This window comes from Colletotrichum navitas, assembly GCF_030913465.1.
Source record: "Colletotrichum navitas strain CBS 125086 chromosome Unknown LY79scaffold_51, whole genome shotgun sequence".
Classification (NCBI taxonomy): domain Eukaryota; kingdom Fungi; phylum Ascomycota; class Sordariomycetes; order Glomerellales; family Glomerellaceae; genus Colletotrichum; species Colletotrichum navitas.
In genome coordinates, this window is record NW_026850597.1 from 52,779 (window position 1) to 77,681 (window position 24,903).

General features: G+C 51.9%; 8 protein-coding genes across 8 annotated transcripts; 3 read left to right on the forward strand and 5 right to left on the reverse strand.

Moving 5' to 3' along the window:
* The first annotated feature begins 1,034 nt into the window (after positions 1-1,034).
* LY79DRAFT_292364 (uncharacterized protein) lies at positions 1,035-1,474 on the forward strand. Its single transcript, XM_060552218.1, has one exon. It carries the CDS (start codon positions 1,127-1,129, stop codon positions 1,376-1,378), a length of 252 nt encoding a protein of 83 aa, XP_060411800.1. The 5' UTR covers positions 1,035-1,126; the 3' UTR covers positions 1,379-1,474.
* A 305-nt stretch (positions 1,475-1,779) lies between these two features.
* LY79DRAFT_520108 (fatty acid desaturase) lies at positions 1,780-3,604 on the reverse strand (the record flags this gene model as incomplete). The annotated part of the gene is made up of 2 exons (XM_060555206.1): positions 1,780-3,283; positions 3,360-3,604. The coding sequence occupies 2 exons, from the start codon at positions 3,602-3,604 to the stop codon at positions 1,780-1,782; spliced, it is 1,749 nt and encodes a 582-aa protein (XP_060411801.1).
* Positions 3,605-3,813: 209 nt separating this feature from the next.
* LY79DRAFT_671506 (uncharacterized protein) lies at positions 3,814-5,345 on the forward strand (the record flags this gene model as incomplete). The annotated part of the gene is made up of 4 exons (XM_060563922.1): positions 3,814-3,822; positions 4,848-4,907; positions 4,981-5,178; positions 5,316-5,345. 4 exons carry the CDS (start codon positions 3,814-3,816, stop codon positions 5,343-5,345), a joined length of 297 nt encoding a protein of 98 aa, XP_060411802.1.
* Positions 5,346-6,158: 813 nt separating this feature from the next.
* On the reverse strand, positions 6,159-7,443 carry LY79DRAFT_520040 (cell wall glucanase; the record flags this gene model as incomplete). Its single annotated transcript, XM_060555197.1, has 2 exons — positions 6,159-7,312; positions 7,374-7,443. 2 exons carry the CDS (start codon positions 7,441-7,443, stop codon positions 6,159-6,161), a joined length of 1,224 nt encoding a protein of 407 aa, XP_060411803.1.
* Positions 7,444-9,683: 2,240 nt separating this feature from the next.
* Positions 9,684-11,526, reverse strand: LY79DRAFT_519971 (aminotransferase class I and II; the record flags this gene model as incomplete). Its single annotated transcript, XM_060555189.1, has 5 exons — positions 9,684-9,896; positions 9,940-10,449; positions 10,521-11,031; positions 11,100-11,200; positions 11,296-11,526. The coding sequence occupies 5 exons, from the start codon at positions 11,524-11,526 to the stop codon at positions 9,684-9,686; spliced, it is 1,566 nt and encodes a 521-aa protein (XP_060411804.1).
* A 1,144-nt stretch (positions 11,527-12,670) lies between these two features.
* LY79DRAFT_520059 (1,3-beta-glucan synthase component) lies at positions 12,671-18,608 on the reverse strand (the record flags this gene model as incomplete). The annotated part of the gene is made up of 3 exons (XM_060555199.1): positions 12,671-13,010; positions 13,067-18,346; positions 18,406-18,608. 3 exons carry the CDS (start codon positions 18,606-18,608, stop codon positions 12,671-12,673), a joined length of 5,823 nt encoding a protein of 1,940 aa, XP_060411805.1.
* Positions 18,609-19,950: 1,342 nt separating this feature from the next.
* LY79DRAFT_292422 (uncharacterized protein) lies at positions 19,951-20,530 on the forward strand. Its single transcript, XM_060552219.1, has one exon. The coding sequence runs from the start codon at positions 20,045-20,047 to the stop codon at positions 20,378-20,380; it is 336 nt and encodes a 111-aa protein (XP_060411806.1). The 5' UTR covers positions 19,951-20,044; the 3' UTR covers positions 20,381-20,530.
* A 2,567-nt stretch (positions 20,531-23,097) lies between these two features.
* On the reverse strand, positions 23,098-24,317 carry LY79DRAFT_581525 (uncharacterized protein; the record flags this gene model as incomplete). The annotated part of the gene is given in 5 exon segments (XM_060560196.1): positions 23,098-23,207; positions 23,227-23,242; positions 23,635-23,681; positions 23,863-24,152; positions 24,190-24,317. The coding sequence occupies 5 exon segments, from the start codon at positions 24,315-24,317 to the stop codon at positions 23,098-23,100; spliced, it is 591 nt and encodes a 196-aa protein (XP_060411807.1).
* Positions 24,318-24,903: the final 586 nt, after the last annotated feature.

The window sequence follows — 24,903 nt, forward strand, 5'->3', positions numbered from 1 at the left end:
GGATGTCGAAAGAGGTGGGATTAGGTAGAGTCGCAGGACAAACGAAACACCAGTCGGCAGATGCAGATGGTGTGCGGCGTCACAGTGGGAGACAAGAGGTCCAATAGGACATGGCATCCACCAGCAGGAAGCAGGGGTGTGAGGGCGGTACAGAGTACATACATGTTCTACAGAGTATTACCTACTTAACCTACCCGAACCTACCTATGTAGGTACGTATCTTTGTTTTTCTCTTCCCTCTCCTCACCTTCACCTCCAGGGCACGACAGTAAAGGAAAGGACAGCTGCCATTGACCAGTTTCCGCCAAAAGTTTCATCTTATTGGCATCTGGGATGGTAGATGCAACCGGAGGTCTGGAGCCAGCTAACATTACTCCATCTCCTATCAACGTTGCTGGCATACAATGAATGTAACGCGTTCCTGCCAAATGACTACCAATTCTATAAACACACTTTCAACCCAACATCGCTGTTCGTCACATCCAGACTCTACAGTACGACCGAAATCGACACTTATTCTTGACTTGCCCCTTCGATCTTTGGCAACCACTTGTTGAACTCGGTCGCAAACGTCCATCTCTCTTTTCCTTCCAGCATTCTCTCATCCTGCTTTGTCTGACCACTTCGCATCAGCAAGAAGAGGACTGGTGGCTTGTCCCCGCCCCCACCCCCCCGAAAGAAGAGATGACAAGTTGGATACAGATCGCAGTACGAGCCAATGGCAAACATCCCATCTAGCGGATCCTGGTTTTCTAAAGGCATGGTGTAGAATACAGCGCTGATGCCAGCTACTCGTGTTGAAAGGCTCCGCCCCCAAAACTCCAGTGTTTTCTGACCTGCGCAGATTATGTCCCTTTTTCTAGAACTCATCCCTCCTTCTCCGACACTTCCAAAGTTATGGTTCCGTCGTCCACGCCTTCCGAGAATGTCCGGATCTGTCATGTCGTAGGCAGAATTCCAAAGTTGTTCTAGTCAGCGGCCTATGATTATGTATCTGCACCCCGCTCTTCCTTTTAAAAGGTAATACAAAACGCCCCTCAATTCTCCTTCTCACTCTCGTGTTTGTTTTCACATTTGGACTGGCCCCTTACTGTTCGCTGTTTGATGGCTGCTCGTTTCTGTTCGCATGGGCGTCTATGGCGAATTCGTCCTGCTCATGTCCAGGTTGGTCATTCTTGTGGGTGCCCATTGCCCGCACACCGGCCATCCCGAGCACTTGATTTATCACTTTAGGTCTTGCGAATCCGAGCCCATTTCCCTACTTCCCATAGCTCAAAGCTATGAGAATCCTAAGATGCTTTGGAAAGAGGTGTTCGCAGAGCGTGTTGTTCCCGATTTAGATTCTCGGAACGAGGCGAGAATGCCGACAAGTGTTTAAATGACATAGCCCATTTATAAGAGACTATTCTGCCGTAGCCCGAAAATAAGACGCAAATCTAACATCATCGGAAGTGGTAACACACACTATTCAATGAGGTCACTGTAAGGAACGGAAAATTGTGCTCTCAATTTCTCACTCAACTTGACTCATACAACCACATGCATACACAACTGTACATGGAGAAAAAAAAAACTTGACTTGAGTTCTAGACATTACATACTATTTTAGTTCGAATCCCACAGGCTTCGAGACATTGGATGCACATATCCCATATGCCTCTTTCTTCTCTCTGCACTGGTTATGACGGAGCTCTGTTCCACGTCCCCGAGTTGTTCACAGCCAGACAACAAGAGCGAGGACCGCGACAAGAATACAAGAGTTTGACAGATCAGATGGCGTTAGTGATGGTGGCCGCCGTGGATTTGATTGGCAGCAACCTTTTGGCATTTCGCCAAGATGGCCGCCTGTCGAGAGACCTCCGCGAGCCGACCGATAACATCCTTGTTGCCGTCGATGAAGCCATACAGGGCGTAGGGGATACCCACGTCATTGCAAAACTCTTGTACAAGCCTCTGCGTCTCACGCAGGTTGTGCCGTGGGATACGCGGGTATAAGTGGTGCACAACCTGGAATTGCAATCCTCCGTGGAAGAAGTCAAGCCAGGAAGGGCAGTCAATGTCCATAGTAGTGCGTAACATCTTTTGTGGGAACGACTCGTGGGGGCCCAGGTCGGCTGTGCTCATGGCGAAGTGAGATAGCGTGATCTGGACGTGTAACGGCGCTTGAAACATGTGGCTGACGATTACAAAGACGAAGCGGTCCCAGTTGGAGGGGATAGACTTGTACACAATGCCATAGCCAAACCAGGCCCAGAAGAAGGCCTGACCGGCTAGTTCAAGCCAGCGGTGCCACCAGGCGATGCCCTTCCTGGGGCCGCGACCCATTATAAGGTGGTCCCACGAGAGCCTATAAAGGTTGAAGCGGCCGAATAGCATGATAGGGTAGTACAGATATGACTGCACTGACAGGAAGAGCTTGGCCGCGAAGTCATACACCATTACGCGCTCGTAATAGGACGACACCAAGTTCCCAAGAAAACGGTGAGACACAGCAAAGAAAGGCAAATGCTCGATATCCGGGTCGTGCTCCGGGGAGTTGGTGACGATGTGATGCACGTTGTGATTTCGCTTCCACCAACCGATGGACAGGCCGCCCATGAAGTCAGCGATGAAAATTCCGATGCATGTGTCTAGGTGGAAATTGTGGGTGATGCCCATATGACCAGCATCGTGAGCAGAGAAGACAAGCTGGTGCCAGAAGCAGCCTAGACAGGCGGCACTAGGAAAATACCACCCCCAACGCAAGAAAGTCAGCATACCAGCAAAGAGGAGCGCAAAACGCATCACCTCGATGGCGTAGGCATGGTAATTGCAATTGTACAGCCCTTCCGCCTTGATACGCTCGTCGAGGAGCCTGTACTTACGCACAATCTCCGACTGCGTCTCGTCATCCAGGGCAGGGTATTTATCGAGGTCAAGGTGGATACGCTTGCGTGTCTCAGAGTCGAGGAACGCGGTCCCGTCCATTTCCTTGTCGTCGTCGTCTTCATCGTTGGTTGCCGAGGTGGCCGAAGAGACAGAAGCCGCACCGTGTCTACGGCGGACACAGGTATTTGTGGTATCGAAGACGGGGGAAGCTTCGCGAGAACTAATATCGCTGGGGGAGGAGGTCCCAAAGAAACGCAGGTTGCTTTTGACTTCAGTGGCACTCATATCGGGGCCGCCCTCGTCGAGATTCCTGAACTTGCCTCCCTGGATAGGCGGCATAAAGTTCCTCCAGTGTCCCTCGATCCTTCCAATTCGATACCTCATCATCTGTGCTTTGGCCTCCGGGGAGTGAAGTCTGCAGTGTTGAATTCCAGGTCAGCCGTTGGCGTTGAGGAGAAGAGTGCAGGTCAAAAACGCGTGAAGACGCATACACTGTAACTTCGTCGGTGGCATCCCGACCGACCATGTGCTGGATGGCCTTATCGCCTCCAGGATGGTACGGTAACCACCCATCCAGCTTGAGTACGAATTGATCAACAATTGTAACGACTTTGCCCTGAGCAATCAAGCCTTCGATTTGGCGGCGTGACATGAGCGGGTATTCCCTCGTCTTTGTAGGGATTCGACGTGGTGCCAATCCTGCGGTGGCCGCAGGAACGTCGACGGCGGTAGCCATTGGGGTTGCGACAGCCCGAGTTGCGACCGAGGCGCGAGAAATGGTTAAGATAATCCCTTGTCCTCAATTGAACGAGCGAGAGTGGGAAGCAGTCGTCGGCTTTCAAGAGTGAAGAAAGTGCGCCGGGGAAGGGAAAAAAAAAGGTAGGATGAGGAAAGAGCGCTCCTGCATGGTGGTCCGCTGTAGCTTACCGCATGTTGCATGTCTGGATGTCTAAGGTAAGCAAGCAAACCGGCAGGGTTCCTCCCACTGCTTCTATCAGCCCAAGTAGTGTACACTCCCTCACTACAATGCCGCTCATCGAGAACAATCTTGCCTGGAATTGAGAGTGGGCTAGGCATAGCGTACGCAGTACATTCATAGGCAGGCGTTGCGGTGTGGAGAGCCGAGACAAGTCGAACTTCTAATGTTATTACAAGGCGGGAATGTCTTTTTTCGTTTTGGGTGTTCTCTGACCCCCCGCCCCCTCCTTCTCTCTCACTCAAAAACAAAATAGGATAAACTAGAGAGATAGAGATAAAGAGAGGATTCTAGGGATCTGCAGCAAAGCCCCTATCGACCTGTTCCTTGGCTCAGGTAATATACATACTGAAGACGATCATCTTGATAGTGGCTTGTGTGATCGGAGGCCGCTGTCACTGCCACACACTATTGATGCCATAAATCATGCGAGGAACAGTGCCCGTCGGGCTCACCATATCCATTTATAATTAGGTCATAGAAGCTGCCCACTCTTGCCCAGAAAGTTGGCGAATTGAGTTGTATCAAGGATTTCACAATGGATCGTACGCAGGCGACAGGAGAGTCGGGTTTTATTGGAGTATTGTTGTATGTATCCGTACTAAGCGACCTTATCTCCGACTATTACAAACTGAGGCCCGGGTACAACTGTCAGAAACCTAAACATTCAAGCATCGTCCACGTGACTGGTCACATGTCTCATTTTGACGACTTCCCAGGAGCCCAAGGGCGTAGGCCTGTGAAAACCGCTATTCAACCCATAAGTGACAGAACAATTGCTCATGCGGATAAGCGGACTTCATCCTTCAAGGAATGATGCCTTTCTTGGTGGCACAATCAGAGCAAACGATGCCAGGCTATAGCGAAAAGTAGGCATAGTTTGAGATAAATACTTACAAAGACTAAAGCCGCAAGTACTTGAAACACCCATTCGGAAACACTGAAAACAGTTGAAGATGTTTATGCAGGCTCAATTGGAATTGACTGACATGGATACAACAAGGCCGCCGCTGCCGCCCCGCCTATCTTCGAGGTTTCTGAGACCCCCATTACCGGCTACAAGGTAGCCATCCCAGGATTGAAAGTAGAGACCTCTCCTGAAGCCCAGATATCACTCTGACTGACACATTATTAAGGGTGTCCCTAGAAAGTTCGTCAGGATCAATCCCAACCCCGCCAACTACTCCGGAGTGAACCTCAACGCGCTTTCTGTTACCGAGCTTGGTACTATCCCAGCGAATCACACATACTTCAACGACAAAGTGCATCTCCGACGTCGCTTGGAGCACTGTGGGAATTTTAGCCATCTGGGTGGCATTAGCCATGAGAGGACTGTCAGTGGCAAGCTAACGGCCTCAGCTTGGATGGTCGCTTGCAGTCAAGTTAGCTGCTATCATTGCAACTGCTACATAGTGGTAGAGCTCTTTTGTGGCGCAGTCCTGCAAAAGAGAGCAATGCTGACGGCGCCGAGTACCTCGTCCCCATGTGCAACGACAACTAGTCGGCGGTTCCCGACATGAAGTGCCAGATCTTGCAAGCCTTCAGCCGGGATGTCATCGTCTGTAAAGATAGCAATAGCTGCTGGAGGACCTCGGAGAGGAAGTATGGATGGAAAGTTCTCGTGGAAGACGATGCATACAAAGGTTGATGGAACTTGCCGTCATATAATCTCACGCGAATCTTCAATAGTACCGTAGAACAGAAACATGCATTGAAAGTAAATTGTTTCTTATGTATGGTTGCAGTTTGGAGAGCCTGCAATTGTAGTTTTCCTTGCCCGTTACGGGTTAGATGAGCGATGTTGTGTCACACCAACTAGACCGACTTTGATTGGCCTATTCGTAAGCGTCAAGCACAGCACGAGGCATGGAATCAGTCGGCTTTGCTCGAGGGGCCGGGGAGAGAAATTTCGAAGGCATGTCGGATTTATCATGACAGACACAACCTGGGTTCGTGGCCAGGAGATCAAGAGGGCAATGGCTATGGCCAAACTTCGGTGGAAAATCCTCCTTCCAAGACCCCCAGTACGTATCATTCTCTCCACCTATAGTCTAGATAACTGAGTCTCAAAGACGCTACAAAATGACGAGGAAGAATACTTGGCGGGTTGAAACTCATAGTTTATGGACGCACCCTGGTCGCCACGCACTCAACTACAGAAGCAGCGCATAAGAATTTGTAGAGGATAGGTAAGAATGAATTTATTGAATATCACCATCTCAACCAGACATCGTGAAACTACCTTGTCCATGGCCCGCCGAATCTCGATACATACGAAACATTGACCCGTTGCATTTGTTTTCGTCCCTATTGCTCATCTGTCAGAATCCGAGTACAGAGCTCCGATGCCCCAGTACTGCTCAGCATTGAAAGTTGCTGCCTCGGCGTGTTTCCAAAGATCGTTAAAGGCCGAGAAGAGAATGACATCGGCCGTATGGCTCGCATACGCCTTCTTGATCGAGTCGACAGCCAGCTGCTGCTCTTCAATTCCGGGTATGGCAGCGCCATTGGCGTTCCCCTTCCACGGCCACCCTGTCTCCGTGCAGACTATGCGCTTGTTTCGGTTCGAAAGCTTGGACTGAACCTCGCCGACCATCCGGGTGATGAAGGAACCTGCATCCTTTGCCGCCGTGTTACTGTCAAAAAATGGGTGGATGTTCATTGCGCAGTAATCTGATGCGTCGCACAGCTCGGGGTAGGCAAGGACCGCTACGAAGGTGTCAACCGTGACAACTGGACCGGTGTAGCCGGCAGCGCGGAGAAGTTGGCGCGTCTGGCCCACGGCGGTGACCATTTGCTGCGCTGTAGCCTTGCCGTTGTTGACCAACTCGTTACCGACACTGACAGTTTCAATCAGGGACCAGTTGTTGCTGACGGCTGAGACAATGATTGCAACCTGGGTAGGGATTGAGCTGATGTCGAAAATACCCAAAAAGAGTTTCACACCGGCCTTTTTGGCTGCGGGAAGAGCATTGGCGATCTGGTCGCAGTCAGTGCCGTAGGTGCGGACCACCGAGTATTTTCCCCCAAGCTTGGCGAAGTCGACATCCATCTGCTCAGCTGTTTTGCATTGTCCCGTCGCCGTGTAGGGTGCATACGCGATGCCAGGGAGAGTGGTGTTTGGAGTAGAATAAGCCGAAGGAAATGATGAAGAAGGTGACGATGAAGTAGCGACAGCTGAAGTGCTCGAGGTTGCCAGAGGGGAACCCGGGGCGTCATTAGAGGATGAAAAGGTGGTCCGAGAAACGACATCTCCAGAGCGGGTTCCCGACTCCAAAGGCTCGGAGGGATGGATGATTGATCGAGAGGCTGGCACGAAGCGGACTGTCTCAGTAGCTGTCTCCAAAGGTGCACCCTTTTCGTCGACGTAAACAACGACTTGGGGGGCCTCGATGGGCTCTGTCAAGGTCGAGTCGGTGACGATGGTATGTTGAGGCTGAGCAATCGAACCCTTGACATCTCTAGTGCCTATGTTCACATATCAGGATCATATGCTCGGCATTAACAGATAGGCTGGGCGCTATTTTACCTTGGGGACGAGCGGCAGAGAACTCAACCAGTATGAGGACCAGCGCTGAAGAGAGACCGGCTGGTTTCATCCTTTCAAGGATCTGACGGAGTGCGGGTAGTGATTCTAGGTTAAAGATAGGTGAGATTAGAACACCCGAGCAGATGTTGGCGGAGACCCTTGCGCGAGGCTGAAATCTGTTACGACGGGAAAATTGTGAGCTATCAAGCCAAAAGAGGGTAAAGAATGGTAGGTTGCAATGAGTGACTAGAAAGTAAGCAAAAACATCAACAGAAAGGAGCGGATCGCTGTCAAGACAGCTTCAGAGTTCCACGAGGCCAATGGCAATAGGCAACGATTCAGGACGAAGGACGAAGGACGAAAATCAGAAGATGGAGAGAAAACATGATGGGGCCGAGAGGGGGGTATGGCACAGTCAAGTAGTGTGTGTCCTTGTAGCCGTTGCTGCGTCTATGACACCTGACTCTCTCTGACTAAATTGACCAACCAATCGAAAGAGAACAAGCAGCGGGAGCCTCGCCTTCTACTGTGGCATTGACCAAAATACCAAGAGAAGCAGGAACGGGATAGAATGAAACCATGTAGAGCTGTGGTTAGGTGGTGGGCCGAGGGAGGAAAGGAGGGGAGGGAGGAGTCAGCACTGGGCAGGAATGTTGGTCTCAATGTGCAACAAGGGGCGAAAGAAAACACCACCCGGCCCCCGGAGAGTTCCTGCAAGAACTAATCCATATCAAAAAGATAACAGCAACAATCTCATAACTCACCTCCTGGACCAGGTTCGCCTGGCTTGGGCTATTGTCGTTGTCGTAAATGTTGGTTCACCGAATATTGGGCACCGTCTTGTACTCAGTTCCAATTGATGGTTGACTTAGATTGCATCTCAGGGCTGTAGTAATACCACCAAACGGACCGACTTGTTATATTGGAACCGGTGCCTAGAGCAATAGTGGTCAAGAAGTCCAACCTTGGTAATCCTTATCTTGCAACGTCGGTCAGCATTTTGCGCTGGAATTCTCGATCTCCTGTCAAAATGAAGCCTTGGGGTTCGAAGAAGAGGCCTGTTGATAGACTCACAGTGAGGCAAGGCAGCGTTGCGGAATCAGTCGAAGCCTTCTTATTTCGGCATGGATGCTTTTGCAAAGGAGTGGTGGTCTGCTTGGGACGCAAAAGACAGCTAATGATAGGTAATGATCGGCCCGGTCTTCTCAAATGATCGAAGGAGTGCGTGATGAGATCGGGTGACTGAGATATGGCAAGGACGAACAAGGCCGAAGGTGTTTATACCCAACGAAGCAAACCAGTGGATTCCTATAGTCAAAGTCTAGATGAGATTGCCTCCCACTTTCCGTCCCAAAGAGGAAGCAGAGACACAAGCCCACAATGGACGAATCCTTCTCTCAACCCAATACTGAAGCCCATCGACTCAAAGCGGCGTCAAAGAAGCCAAGGCGAGCTTTAGTTCAAAAAGAAATCCAGAAGGTCTCCCGGCCCAAACGCAGGGTAAGGTACCGGGCCGTCAAGGACGTGTCTGCCAAATGCAAGCTTCAAATTTGGTCGAGGAACGCCACGGAAAATAAGACATGGTTCACACCTCACGGCCCATCGATGCAGTCGGATGAGGGCAGGACGCTGATGGCAGCACGTGTCTCATCGAGGTCTGACGGTAGTCTGGAACGCCCAGAGGGCCTGAAGTTGTGGAAACCTAGACTTCTTCAGCTTTCATAGGTGAAAGAAGAGAAAAGGAGCAAGAGGTTCGGCAAGAGACTAGACTCTCGGGTCGCATCGCTAGAGATTGCTGGTGGTTCGCAGTGTATGGCCAGGCCTGACGGCTGGACCCCAATGCCGGATCCGGCGCTGGTCTGTAGACAGGAAGTAGGCGCGCGGGCTTTGCTTCACCCCCAGTCCTTTGATGGCCAGCACAGCCTTTGCTTGCCCTACTGATCTCTCGGCTGTACCATGCTGCATGCAGAGTGTCTCAAAAGTTGCGGCGACGGACATCATCCGAAGCTGTGACGTTGGCTACCAATTGATGTTCTATTAATTATCAGTATTTACCTTTCATCACATGAATTACCAGCAAATTTGCGAGGTGTTCGAGTACTCGACCGCCTGAATTGCACCGAGTGTCTTTTCGATCCAATGACAAGGCAGAAAAGGATGTACGCCTCCCGCCTCCCGGCACCTCTATCTATCTTGAATGGTTCGACTGAACACATCTAGCGAACAGTGCCCTTGAGGACATAGTCGCCCTCCCAGGTCACTCAGTCTTGCACATGTCATAACGCGATTCAGGTCCTGGCGTGGACGACGTTATGATGATTTGGAACTCGACTTCCTGGTCATAACCTTGGTGATGGCGTGTCGGATCGTGACACCGGCCTTCTCAATATCTTTTCTCGGCAAGCCTGTGGTGATGCACACCTTGAGCGCCGGTTGGATCTGCCAGCTGTTGTCCTTGGGATCGAGGTTGTTGGCAATAGGCATGCTCTTCAATCGTGTGATGAGAACCCCATTGGCGAGCGCCTGAAAGTACGAATTAGTTAGCAATGACTTCGGGAATACCAACGATGATAGCCTGACTTACCTCATCAACGCAGTCCTGCAGCAAGCGTTCCTGGTCCTCCCTTGTCAACTTGCGCGCCGCAACGACCTCAGCCTTGAGCACGAGTAGCATGATGGGGTTCTCCGGCGAGCTTGTGCAGACGACCCAATCGCTGCGGGGGTCCAGTTGCGCCCTCATAGCTTTGGTGTTTTCCCGACACTGCGCAAGGATGTCTGGGTTAGACTGCAGAACACTGAGAGTCTCGCTGGCCGTAACGGCAAGCATGGCAGGCAGGGCAGCGGAGAAAGTGTAAGACGCCGCTGTAAGGCGCTGGTGCTCGACAACATCCTTAGCACCAGCGCAAAAGCCGCCACCGGCGCACAAGGGTCCAGCGAGAGAACCCGCGATCATGTCCACCTGGGAGGGGTCAACGTTTTGTGCCTCGGTAAGTCCGCGACCAGTCCGACCAAGGACGCCAAATGACCATGTTTCGTCCAGAATAATGCGGAACTTGTACTTTTCCTTTAACTCGACCTGCATGCATTGTTAGTTACACCATTTACCCAAAAGCCAATTGACTGCGTACACATGAGCGTTTTACTTACAAGTCGGGGTAGGTCGGCACTGTCTCCTGTGGTCTCGAACAATCCTTCGGAGACAATAAACCTTCGCGTCAACTTCTTTCCCTTTTGGTCCTTGACCACCTTTTGGATAACACGTTCCAGGTCGTCCATGTCTCCATGGGCGTACCACTTGATGGTGCTTCTGGAGGCCTCCATGCCCTTGCGAATGGAGTAGTTGACGGCACGATCGGCAACAATAATGTCTCCACGCTTACAAAAGGCGGGAATGACACTGGAGATGGTGGAAAAGGCTTGGGCGTAAACAATGCAAGCCTCTGTACCTAGATAGGCGGCAATGTCTGCCTCTGTCTTCATGTGCACGTCCTGGGTTCCGTAGAATTGGGGAGGGCCGCATGGACCGACTCCATAAGTGCGCAGCGTCTGGATGGCCTTGTCCTTGATTTGTTCGTTCGCGTTGAAGTTGTAAAAGTTGTACGAGGCAAGGTTCGTGACGGTGCGTCCGCTTGCAAGTTTGGTTTTAGGTCCGGTAGGTCTGGACGTAGACTTAGTAAACCGTTACCGTAGACGGAGAGGAAAGGGGAGAGGGGCGATCATCCGTACCCAACAATGACAGGCAACCTCTCAGCTTCGATCTCCTCGAGAGCTGTCTGGGGAGAGACGAGGGGTTCGGGAGACCAATCTTCGACTAGCTCATCGATTTCCTTGCACAAAATGTCGTCAGTATATGTACGGGGGTCACGGTCAAGAGTGTACCGAAAGGAAAATAAAAAAGAAAGGGGGCGGGGCGCCTGTGTACATCATCGCGAAGTTTGATAAAGTTTTGTTTCTGGGTGGAATATGACGGCGACAGAAGATAGCGGACGAAGAATATAAAGAGGACGAGCTCGATACCGGATCGGATGGGATCGTTCTGATAGCTCGATTGGATGTATCGAATGAGGACGGCAGATCCAGGCACTTTTTGGAACGCCTCAGAAGCCTCGTGTAGCCAGGCGATGACCTTCGTCTGGGCTTCGCCGGCGTCCATGGTGACTTTAACAAGAACCAAGTCGAGGGAGATGCCGAGGGCAGTCAATCGTACCCGAGTGTCTAGGTATGGTACGGCACGGTAATGGTTGAGGAGGGTCGACGCGAGGTGTAGGTAGGCGCGTGGACAATGACCGAGTTCTGGCGCTGAGTAATTAATCGAGGAAGCAGCAGTCTACTGTTGGACCAGGGTCGGCAGGTGCTGCGCGCAGATGTACTCTGCACTCTCGTTACCCTTGCGCAAAGGCAATCAACAGAAATGATTCTGGACTGAGAGTCGTCAAACGAGTCGATATACGATTGTGGATGACGTGGTAAAGGAAATGACGACGGCAGTAGCGCATGTGTCCGACCCAGTCGACTTGGTGCTCTTTCTCTGAAGTACGCTCTGGTACTTGGATGCTTGGAAAGGCCCAAGTGACAACAACATCTGTCGCGGTTTTCCCCCGAGCGCGGCCCCTGCCCAGAGGTTTCCGGTCTCATGATTGGCCCACCCGTACTTGAAGCCCAGGGGAGAAGAAGTAGGTACATGCAGCGGCACTTTCGGTGCGCTACTGCCGCAAGATTGTGGCTCCCTGATAGCCTCGTTATCTCATTGTGATTAGGTAATCGACAACGCGTGACACCACACCAGATCACTCAGGTAGAGAGTCCAACACGATTCATTACTCCATCTGGTTTGATGATGACAACTGCCGCTTTTTTCTCTTCCGCCCTCCTTAGTTGAGAACAAGGACAGCCTCGTGAAACAACAGTTAATGAAACTTGGATATACTAGCAGAAAGACAACCAAATGTCATCACTAATTTTGCTTTGAAACGGAGGATGGAACGAGATTTTTCAACTTCCTAAAAGGTGACATTATACGTCCCGTCCAGTGTTATTCTGGGCCGTTGACGATATACTAGTCTGCAGGTCTAAACAGCCGCGATTCCATGCCAGCCATGTTTTTCTGTCCGAACGGGAAAAGGAAACGGAGAATAAATAGCTACCAGTAAAAAGAAACAAGACACGCCTGACAGTGAACATTAGAAATCTGCCGCCACAGCCTGGGTCGTCAGCTCGTCGCCTCAAATCAACCCCGAACCGCGGTATAAATGACGACGCGCTTTACTCCCCCATATGCGTTTATGGTACAATCGCTACTAAAACAAGCGCACTCTCTCCGAGTTGCTCGTCGCCGATGCGGAGGCGCTCCCAGTCATCGTAAGATAGGCTCCAGAGTAGTCTGGTCTTCCGGTACCCGTTGCCGATGACTCATGCGTATTGTCATTGTTATAAATAGTGGGTTGAATGAGGGCCAGTTGCGTCGTGTCCAAGAACTTGAAAGTGTCCATAGGAATCTTGTCACCTACAACAGCGGGCCCAATCATAAGGGCCATGAAGAGGATGAACATGAGGAAGTAGAGGATGGCGTAACGGAACACGCGCTTGCGCCTCAGCTTGGACTGCTTCATCGAATAGATGGGCGGGCGGATTTGACGACTGAGAAACTGTTAGTAGTTTGCTCCAAGAAACTTGGAATCAGAATGTAGACATACCCAGGGCGCAGCCAGAAGAGCATCATGGAATGCAGCATGTCAATCTTGGGAACGAGAATGACCGGTAGCATTATAAAGAGCAAAAAGTGACCCAAGACGAAGTCGGCCGCAAACATGCTCAGCTCCGTAATCTTGCAGAGGAACTCGCGAGCGGGTTGCGAGATCGAGTGCCATCCCATAGAGTACCACTTGCCCGTCCAGAATGCAATGTTGGCCGCGTCCGTCTTGATCTCACGTGTGAGGGTGAGCGAGATGATCAGCTTGAAGACGAAACGCTGGATGGCAACTACGGCAATCATGCCGAGCAATGTCCTCGCAAACTCGAACGACTCAAGCAGGAACATAACCTCGAAGAAGACAAGCAGCATAATGACAGCAAGACCATGGGCGATCGCCGCAAGCACGCTGCCAAACTTTTTGCAGCACATGCTGAGGAGTGGTCCCATGAAGCAGGCCATGAAGAACATTACCATTAGCACACCGGCGTTGATAGCAATAGGGGCGAGCGCTATGACTCCGACTCTGATCAAGGAGTTGGTTGGCTTAGGCGCTTCCGAGATGTCACTGTTGTTCGCTCCTTCAACACCAGTCTGGGCGTTGATGAAGAGGTATGGGATGACAGTGGTAGCAACGAGGAGCAGAGGAGTGAGGATCTCGCCCCAAAACATGTTGGTGATGGCCGCACGCGGTACGTCAGATGACATCTTGGCCGATGGGTCACCAAGGGCCTTGCGCTTGTAACCTGTAATACGAGTTCGAGACAGACGGCAGAAGGCGATCCAGGAGGAAGCGTGGGAGCGAGAATTGCCGCGAGAGAGCCATCGGAGAAAGTCGCGGTAGTCGATAAAGAAATCGCTCCAAGCGAATTGATGTGGGTTGTACAAGAACGGCGAAATGACCAGAGCCAGGAGAGAGATCCAGAAGTACACGAGGGCGCCTTGCCATATGGTGACGGTGGCAAAGAGAAGCATCATCAGCAGGCGCGAACCAAAATAAATCGAAGGGCCGGCGAAACGCGAGTACAAGACACCGAAGGGAATGCGAGCGGTCGCAAAACCACGGCCGGTACCGATGTACCGGGCACCGCCAAACGAGAGATCCTGTTGTACCGAATTGGCGTAAATCTGGCAAACGAAGACCTCGAAGAACGGTGAAAGAGACCCAAACTGCTTGCCGAGACGCTTGGCGGCACGCCAGATGCCTCTCTCGGTCAGTTCCTGGACCACCAAGGGAACGAAGGCCAACAGCAACACAAAGATAATGGATAAGATGCAGCGGTACACCCAGTCCATGAGCGCATCCGTGTTCTGGCAGCCGGTGGGGAAGAGAGGATCGGTGATGGGGACGTCGCGGTTGTAATTGCACGCCTTGGTCTCGTGTCGAAGGGCGCCCAAGCTGAGGAGGCAGATCATGAACATCTGGACTGACAACATGATGAACATGTTGTTAAGATGAAAGCCAGGGTGGGCGTAGTAGAAAGAAAGGAATCGATCCAGAGGAAGCTGAGTTCCGAGGTAATAGTACTCGCGGGAAAGCATCTGCTCACCCATACCGGTGCCGATCTTGGTGGTAAAGTTCAGAATGGAGCCGAAACCCAAATCACGACCTTTACCGCACTGGTAGTACTCGCAGTGCTTAATTCTGCCACCACGCAACAGAGCGTTCATACCAGCGTAGATATCTTCGTTGAGGTGCAGGCCCTTCTGGGCCTTTGATACACCACCGCGAGTATTCATGAATATACCGTTGAGGAAATCGGGGTGACCGTAGTGCAGTTTACCTCCAATCTGGGATAGGGTACGAGCGAAGAGAGTACCAAACGTCTGTTCCTTGCCGGCGGCCACGTCACCTAGAATACCAATGTTCTCGGAGAAAATGTACTCGCGAGCACCCAGGATGGCAACGGGGTTGACCATCTTGTTCTTGACTCCAGGCGTGTAGGGGCTGACGTTATCAGTCTTCATCTCCTCAAACTCGGCCAGAACAGATCTGATCTTGAGGCATTCCTCTAGGTAGTTATCCTGGTTGGCGTCGATAAGCTGAATATATTCGCCACGGTAGAAGATAATCGAATGGTTCTGGTTGTCGGATTTGCCGTCTCCCAAAATCGGGTTACCGGAGAGCTGAATGCGGAATTTCGGCTTGCGCATGCCATTCTCCATGATCTCCGAGTGACCGTCGATGAGCGCAGAGTACAGGCGAGGTTCTTCACCTTCAGCCAAGGGGGGCTCTTCGTCGAGGTAGGCGATCTGAAGATCGGGGTAGGCGCGAAGCAAGAACTCGGCGTTCTCCATCTCCTCCTTTTTGAACTTGGCATAACGCTGCATGGACACACAAAGCTTGAACTTGCGACGGGCCATGCGCTCGAGCTCACGCTCTAGTTTGTCAGAGTTGCCGCCGAACATCTGAACGACCTCTGGATTCTCCACACGATACAAAAGCTTGATGGCTCTGCTATAGTTCATGAAACCAGAAATCGTGCGATAAAGGGTCTGGAAACGCAGAGAGGCCCAAATACGCGTCCGTAGGGTGTACTCTGGCGCAGAGGATTTGAACCCAATGCAGTAGAAAGGAAGGTCGTCGATCTTGCTCTTGACTGTATCCTTCTCGTTCTTTTCGCTGTCGCCGTTGAACTGAGATGTCTCATCCGCCAGGATCTTCGTGTCCTTGACGAAGCAGTCCCACTCGTGAGGGTGAAGTTGCTTGAGGTACTCAAGGAGGGTAACACGGGAGTAAGGCTCATCCTCGCGGATGATCTCACGCAAAGACAGGAGGATCTTCTCGCTGTAGTGCGGGATGAGAACAGTGAAAGTAGGCATGTTATCAACCGGGACAGGCTCTGGGATAGGAGTGGACAGTGACTGCGCAAAGAAGGACAAGCGTCGTTCAGCCTCGCTGTTCGTGGGGAAGAACTCGGTCTTGAACGAGTGATCTTCCTGGGAGACGAAGAAGGTAGGTGCTCTCAGGGTTCTCTTGCCTTCTTGCTCCGAAGGGACCTGGTGATAGAGAAGCTTTTGGACGTGATCGATGGCCAACAGGTGCTCTCTGTACATGGAAATGACGATAGCGTTCCAGACTTGCGAAATAAGTACCTTCGGCTTGTACTTGATTTCCATGTCGCCAGTAGCGAGAATCTTGGAGTAGATACGTTTCGGAAGGCGTGAGAAGACGTTCCTCCAGGGTGTCATGATAGAGGAACCGATGTAGAACGATCTGGCGATGGAGAAGAGGGCGTTGACCAGAACGTACCACAGATACGTATCAAGGAAGAAGAAGATCAAGTCCGTGAAGGTCATCAAGGCAAGCAGAACATAATGCTGGTTTTTGCAGAGTATGTTGCCAATAATCTTGTCACCCATACAATCGATCTGCATGATCGAGAGGTACCGGATGGGATCCCTGAAGGACAGAGTCAGGTATACGTATGACTCTCCGAACTTGGCACCGAAAACGGCAATCCAGAGACCGTAGGACATAGCCATGTCGTTGCCCTTCAGACGCGGGTAGCTGGCCGTGAACGTCTGGCTGGCAACATACTTGCGCGAGTTCTTGGTAAGGTAGCTTCCGAAGAGACCGCCAAGGGGCATGATCGAGTAAAAGAGGAAGGTGATAAGTGCAATAACGAACTCGACAATGGCCAAAATCTCGGCAATCTTCTCGTTCGGATTGGGGAGGACAAAAACATAGACGAATGGCGCAACGTTGATGACCAGAATGAGGATCAAGAACAACATGCGCTTGGTCAAGTGCTGTGCGCCTGCCCACTTGCGAGGGACGTACGCCCACTCAGCCAAAGTTGCCAAAACCTGAATGAGTGCGGCGATGGTACCACCGAAACCGATGATGGAGAACTGCTGTGCTTTCGTCGGCTGGTTGTTGGCCTGCTGCTCGTACTTGGAACCGAGGACAACACTGGGGGCGTTGGCTGAGGTGTAGAACCAGAACATTGTCAAGTGAATGATCCAGATACGGTTGAAGTTCACTAGCATGTGAAACCACGACCGAGTCTCCTTGTAGGTCTTGAAGAAACACTTCTTCCAGTTGATATCCTTGAACTTGAGGTAGCGCTCTGCGGGAGGAACGTCAACCAACTTCGACTTGTCCTCGAGGACGATCTTCTCGATTCCTTCGGGATACCAGAAGAGCTGATTACAGTCGTCGTAGCCGATGACCTTGTCGTGGTCGCGTTCCCGGCGAACATAAACACCGTCGGAGATTTCGTAACCCTGGTCTCTGCAGAACTGGTAGATCGGGGTAATGACGTTGTTGAGGAAAGTAAACTCCTCGACAGGCTCAACCATGTTTTGGCAAGCAGGTGAGTTGAGATAGTCATCGGCGCATTTGAAGATGAAGCACAAGCATTCTGGCATAAAGCGAACCTGATTGGCTTCACCCCAGCAGAGAAGGTACAGAGCAAGCTGACGGACACGATCATGCTGGGACATGCGATTCATGCGAGTCTTCCAGCGGTATTCAGCAGCCTCGAGACTGTTGTCGCCCTCGAGATCCTCGAGCGCATCGGCCTCGTTGTCGGCTTCGCCCTTGTTCTTCTTCTTGTTCTTGGCCTTGCGCCGCAAACCTTTACCCTTCATATTGGCAAACCCGACGGCGTCGTCCAAATCTAGATGGGCAGCAAAATACCACTTGCGGTAGTTGGCGTTGTCGCCACCAATGTAGTCAGCATGGAGAGACAGCAGAGCCTGGTTAGGAGTCATGCGCGAAGCCCTCGAATCCAATAAGATCATGAAGTGGTCGTACATGTTACGCATGCTGTCCCGCTGAAAACCAAACTTCGCGCAGAGGTCAAGGAAAATGTCCTCAATCTCCTCCTTGGACAGAGGAATTTGAGCATCCGAGGTCCACGCAGGATAAGGCTCGCGAGAGGCAGCCGACATCATGTTGGCGTAATCCATGCCATAGTTGGGGGTTGAGGCACCGGAAGAACGGTTACCGCCGTACGAGATCTGAGAAGAAGGGGGCCTGAAACCACGAGCACCACCCTGGTCGTAGCTGTTGTAACGCTCATCGCCACGGCCATAGTAGTCCATGTCGGTAGCTCTGGCCATATCGGACCTCATGGTGAAATCGCTGAAAGTCTCGGAATCCTCCTCGGAACCTTGTCGGCGAGGCGCGCCAGCATAGCCCTGATTGTAGTCTTGGTCATAATAACCATTCCCATTGTTGCCGTTGTTGTAGTACTCATCCTGATACTGCTCATTGTTGTCATAGTAGCCGCCGTCCTGGTGGTAGGCATTGTTTGGATCGGCATTGTAGTAGCCACTAGAAGCGAAGGGTGGTCAGTAATGCTAGACTGCATTCATGTAGGCGGTTTTACGTACGATTCGTCGTAGTAGCCATCGCCGCCCTGGTGAGGGTGACCGTGGGTGTCGTAACCGTTCTGATCGTAATACTGCTGATCATCCTGGTAGTAGGAATCGGTCTGTTGAGTACCATTTCCTTGACCGCGGCCGTGCTGGCCGTAACCATCGTCGTAATCCTGGTGGCCACCGGCACCGGCACCACCGGCTGGGTATCCCGACATTTTGGTGAATAATTATCTACAAAGTCATGTCAGCACGGGCGCAGGTCAATCGATTGCGAGCGGCGCTTCGATGGGCGAAATCGTCGTCATGTTCAGGAACAATGGGCAACTTACCGTCCAAAAGTCATCAGATAGAATCCAGGAGATGAGGGTCGAGGGGTCAGTAAGAGGGCTGGTGTGGGAAAGCCCAAGCTGATGTGGCCGGCACAACGAGAGCAGATAGCGACAGTAATTTTAGTCGTCTTAGTAGCTTGGCCGCGGTTTTGATCTGAAGAAGGGTATTGCAAGAGCAAAATAAAGCGACTGGCGTGGTCGGCTTGTTGATTGTTTTGTCTCGTATGGTTCCGAACCGACGAGTTTGGGGAAGAGGGTGCCCGAACGCAAGGTGCGTTGCGTTGCTCGAGGAAGCAAAGCACTCGTCACCTTGGCAGTGATTGAGAAGAGCTTGACGAACTCCCGAAGAAGGCGACGCGAATTGACTCGGGGTATGAAATGTTTTTTCTTGTTCTTCTAGTTTCGTGACTGCCTGGGTAGGCCGTCTCGCAAACGAATGTGGTGAATTAAGATAAAAAAAAAAAAGGTAGGTAGGAGGAAGGAGGAAAAGGGGGTGACGGAACGCGAATGATGGGAGGTGCGAACCGGTTGTGGTGTGTGGGAGGAAGTTAAAAAGGGGGGAATAGGTGAAGTAGACAGGTAGGTAAGGTCAGGAGCGAAGATATGGGTGTTAGGTGTGCAGTAGCTACGGGGAAGGGGGATGAGCTGAGGCCTGTCTGTACCTTTACACAAGCAAGCACACACGGCCACAGTGGGTAGGTACTCTACCTAGACAGATAGGTAGGCAGGTGCAAAAAGGGGGGGGGGGCGATTAAGGGATATGCAGGGTAAGGCAAGAGCAGGAGGACGGGGCGAGTAAGGGCAGAGCAGAAGCAACTGCCTACAACGAGAGGGGCGGACGAGACGTGGATTGGATTGCTTGCTCGTCGCTGATGAAGAGGGGAGGGGTGAGAGGGAGGTTGGTGCCGGGACAGTACCTAAGTTAAAGTGAAAGGAGCCCACACGTCTGCAAACCGGGAAAAGAGAGGGAGAGGTTTTCAAAGAATCGAGGCCTGTCTATCTGTCTGTCTCCTTTTTTCCTCCTCCATTTCCTCCCCGTCCCCCTTTTCCTTTCCTTCCTCGGTGATCGGACTATCTTCTTCTGTTGACCGAGGCCGTAACCCAGAGACAGAAAGCAACGAAAAATAGGAGACATTGACCAGGCGCACCAGACAGGAGATTCAAAACAGGGATGCGACCACTAGCAAGACCAACAGCAGTACCGCAAGTACAGCGGGAGGGGAGCTGGATGCACTACAGAACGAAAAGGTGTGGTCCACCAATCGTCCAGGGCCGATCTCACTTCATCCAAGGAAGTGTCCGGGTACGAATGGAACGCGCCTATGAATAGAGGTGGAGGGTGGTTTTTTTTTTTTCTCCCTCTTGTTAACTCCCCTCTTACTCCTAATCAGGTTAGTTTCCCTGGGGCCTGGGACGGCAGGCGTGGCTGTGCCATATGCATTCCCGCGTTGATGACTGGTCAGACGAAGAACAGACAGGCTCCTTTGGGCAAGGAGCCGCGGTCGACGGTACGTCGTGTCTGTGGGCGGAAACGAGTGGGATGGATGGCTGAACACTCAGACACTGTGTACGTACCTATATTCGGTCTCTCATCGCTGGTGCGCAACCTCCTTGGAAAGGTGGGGGCATTCCCAGACACTCGACAGGGGGGTTGGTGACGGTTGGCAGGCCCCTTCTGGTCGTGACATTTGCCCAACAGCACGTCAGGCCAGGCCTTGGAAGAAATGGTTCGTCACAGCCAAACTCGCCCACGGAATTATTGACATTCATTCTTGGCTCTGTCTCTGGGTGCGTCCGACCTAACCAACGTGCCAGCCCACCAACTTAGGTGGTCTCGACCTTTGGCTTAATTGGCTTCTGGTATTTATACTTTGCTATCATCGTTGTCGTCGGTTGTCCTGATCAACCCCTCCCATTCCCTCAGCACAGATCTGACTCGATCGGTCTCATGGCAGCGCTATGTTATCCGTCTCTAAGTGCACTCACCGAGACACGAGACACGAACATTTACTCTGTACCTACACAACATATCTTGTCATCTGCCGGCCCCGCTCCGGATCAGGAGGCCTTGGATTCGATTCCAATTGTGCGTTTTCCCGGACTTTGCAGGTGAGAGGGATGAGTCGGCGGAGATGGATCAAGGAAGCGATTATGCACATACCGTATTCGGTACCCTCCCTACCTATCTGACTGGTTGACGGCTGTCTGGCGGTTAGCCTCCTGCCACCGCCTCATAGCCTTTCCAACTCTTGGAGGGTTTTCGCCTTTAAGCACCACATAGCGTACCATACATGGTAATTAGCATAGTCTTCTGCGTTGGTGAGGTGTTGCCCTCATGTGATCTTATAATCTCCCGTGATTTCCTTCCCAAATGATCGATGACAAACACCTCGGTCAAAGGAGTGGGCAAAGAACGAAAGGGGCGACCCAGCCAGGGGTTGCATTCCAGGATTCTCAGACAATATACTGTACGAAGTACAGTACATTAGGTACACTGGAGAGCAAGACCGGGCGTTGCAATACTTGGTGTGCCAGTATCAAATTGGTGCCATCTCTAAGCCTTCTTCAAACAGACTTCAACCCCAGAACCCCCGTCGAGGACGACACGGCGACCGTGAACAGGCCAAGTAAGCACGTAAGGTGAGGGTTCGTCTCGTCGCGGGAGCGTCTGGTGTTTGGCTATTGATCCTTGGTTTTGATTTCGAGGTACCTACCTCTAGGTAGATAGGTACCTAGGTAGTGTTTTTTGGTACATACGCCACTCTGTTCTGTCTGTGTCTGAGGCGAGGCGAGGGGGCTGCAGCCTGTAGCCGTCCTTTTAGGTATCCATGGCCGTACATTATGTCAGCAACAAGTATTTCGAGATTCTCGTGCATGTCCAGCATATCTCTGACCAGTGGGAATCACATTTCAAGGCTCTAGTTCCACACTACTAAGTAGCGGCAGCCCTTGTCCGGCCATCCTTCATCAGAGGGCCAGCAGCCAGCTCCATCCTGATCCCCTTCCCTCGGGCCGTTGCGATTGCCGTCTCAGTCACTGTGGGAGGAGCGAAATGCTGGCGGTGTGGCGGCGGCGGCGGGCCTCATATGTTGCGTCGACGGCCGTTTTAATTAATCAATTGGTGACCTGTTCCTTATTTTCTTGCTATCCGTAATCGTCCCTGGCGAAAATTCGGACTGCAATCACGGAACACGGCAAGAGGAGACAGAGAGAGAGAGAGAAAGCTCCGATCATGCTCGTCTCGCTTCACTCTACGCCAGCTTCCCTTTCAGTTTCATGCGGCGTTGGCCGAAAATCTCGTGCCAGTTCTGAGTCCCTGCTTGGTACTACGTTGTCGTCGTCGTTGTCGTCGTCGTCATCCAACCCCAACCAAGCCACTAGAAAGCAGGCAGAGAAACAAGCTTGGAGCGATACCAACTTTCATGTACGGTCGTGGGTCTGCCAGCTTTCATCTCAAGGCACTGTATCCGTACTGCGCTATGCATGCAATGCAACGGCAGCTGCACACCCCCTATTCCGTCCGATACTTGAACATACCCGACGTTGTCGATTGCATGGAATTGAGTTGGCCGTTGCACGTTTTGACCCTCGGACAAGACCTACAACCGCAAGCAGGGACAGATTTGGACTTCAGCACACTTTTTGCCTTTAACAGGAGGACCAATCATTGATTCTGGCACGCTGGAGGATGGCCGGCGGGGAACAGGCGCAGGCAGGTGTCGTAAACTAACAGATTCTTTCCTTGGGAGGCTAGGCCCATCAGCCCTCCCAGCCACCTAGCCACAATCAAGGATGTGTTGTCGGCACGACCACGCGTCTTCCTTCCCCGCTAGTGTGACCGAGCGCCAAGAGCATACGAGCACGAGCGTGATGAACAAGTGCTACGGCGGCTCCGGCTGCAGCTCGTGTACGTTGGTTGCTCAGTTGCTTCGTATGTAGTACAGTGCATGGTGTGGCTCTCTCTACTACCCATCAGTTATCTTTAGACACAAACAAAAGCTATACCGGTACGTGCACGCGGGTTGCATCTCGGTCGATCATCATTCACGTCAAAGACGCGGCGTGTTGCCGACAGTCGTGGCCGCACCCGCAAACTCCGGCGGCGGATCAGCACTACCAGGGCACGGTCAGAAATGGGGAACAGCGAGTTGAACCAGACAATGCCATGTTGGTCCCGACGGACTGTCGAACACGCCGAAGGCTTGGTTGCGGTTTGCAGTATTATACTACTACTCTTCTTCTTGCGACATACTGTATATCTCATCAAGATGTTCGATGTTTCCGCGCTTGTTCCTTCTCTCCGTCTCGATAACAGTAATCATGTGATACCACCGCAAGCCTGGGAGAAGACGATGCAACAAACTTATCGATGTTTTCATCCCGATGTAATTGATGCGCAAAGTTGTACTTCCCCTCGGAGACCATCGCTTGTCTCGTTGGCCCACAGTTTATTTTCAGATTGCTCCATTTCAAATGGAAGCATACCTACATCGTACGTATGTACCTGTAGTAGGCTTTCGCTAGTGTAGTGCAGCGGCAGCAGCGCACCCGCCCTACTGTATCTATAGTGTCTTTGTTCTACACGTACAGGTACCTACCGGGTATACACCTCACTACCAAGTACCTATCTAGCATAAGGTACAGCGGTACATCGAGACAGGCGGGCAAAAGCGTGGCGTGCAACCATGCCTCAGTCGTGATCAAGTTTTGACAGGGACACGCTGCCATCTGCCATCGAAGCTTATCATCATCAGCGATCAATTCGACTCGCCCGCCCAAAGAACGCTAGTTGGGGGCCTCCGGAGGTTTCGAGAAGTTCCCGTCTGTTTGGGGCAAGGAGAGGATGGGGTGGGGAGGATGAGAGTGGAGAGAGGTCGGGGCTGGAAAAAAAAGAAAAACAGGGAACGCGTACGTTACGATCAGGACGCCAGTAGACAGTCAAGACGCTAGTAGTCAGCACTGTGAAAATTGAGGCGATGTGGATGTGCTGTCGGATGCAGGTACCGGCTTAGAACGAGTCAATCAGACGGCAAAGGCAAGACCTTCGGCACGGTGGACTGCTGCTTTAGCGTCACCGTATCGGTCCCTCGCAAATATTGGTCGGTCATTTCTTTTCGGATTGGCGCTACGGTCCACCTACCAAAGCCCCGGCGGTTGTCGACGATGATGCCGTCATCTACACATCCTCCTACCCACTCTGCCAGGAGAACGAGAGTAGGATGGGAAAGGGGGCCGATACTAAAGTACGCTTGTCTATAACCCACCAAGGAAGGATTGGACGGCACCTCATGTTGCCTTGCATTGTTATCCAACGTGAATGTCCACGAATCCGCCAGGCCGCCGTGAACACCCATGCACCAATCTCGATTGGCCTGCGGCTTTCTGCCTGCATCTGTCCAGCCGGCCGATATGGATCGCTTTCTCTGATGGCTTTTGGAAGCATTTCAACTTTGGTCGATTTGCACACCGATCGCGCAGGCATTCCACAACGGACCCCACCCATTGCCGTGAAGTAAGACGGCCTGACATCATATCCTCTTGATGCGACTCAATAAGCATTGCGCGACAACCCGTACCGTTGTTGGCGCGTCTCATTTTTCCTGTGCCAACATTTCGATAGGTATTTCAAACTCGCTCGGGAAAAGGAAAACAAAGAAGCCCGCCAGCGTCCGGCTGGGTAACCAGCGGGCGAACCTTGGCCCAAGCCCAGGGCGCCGCGCTTCCAACGATTCTGCCAGCCAGTGGCTTCTGTGGCTCAACGAATAACGGTCTGAGAGCCGTTCGTTTTATTTAAACAAATTTCGACACATCCTCCTTTGTTCCAGCCCAGCCCAGACCTGGAACAGAAACAACCCATGACTCTCCTTCTTCTTTGTCTTGGGAGGTTGTGTCATGTCAGATCTAGTCATGTTCGTCTTGAATAGCACCGATAACACAGTTGGCGGAAACAGAGAGAACACACGTTTCATACTTCTCGGACAGAATAGCATCAGATGCTTCCTATCGTCTTTTCAAATCTCGCCGTGCAGTTCTCATCTCAGACCGACTGTATCCCCGCTCTCTGTCGCTCGACGGTTTTCCGTATACCTGCACTGTACATTTGCATCGGGGAGCCTTGGTCAGATCCGTGGCACTTCACGGCAAATCAAGCCGCGTGGGCATGCCCAACCGGCGAGTGCGG

Bases quoted from the DNA above. Each gene is read 5' to 3' on its own strand.
- LY79DRAFT_292364 (XM_060552218.1), top strand. From the start codon at position 1,127: ATGGGCGTCTATGGCGAATTCGTCCTGCTCATGTCCAGGTTGGTCATT.
- LY79DRAFT_292422 (XM_060552219.1), top strand. From the start codon at position 20,045: ATGAATAGAGGTGGAGGGTGGTTTTTTTTTTTTCTCCCTCTTGTTAAC.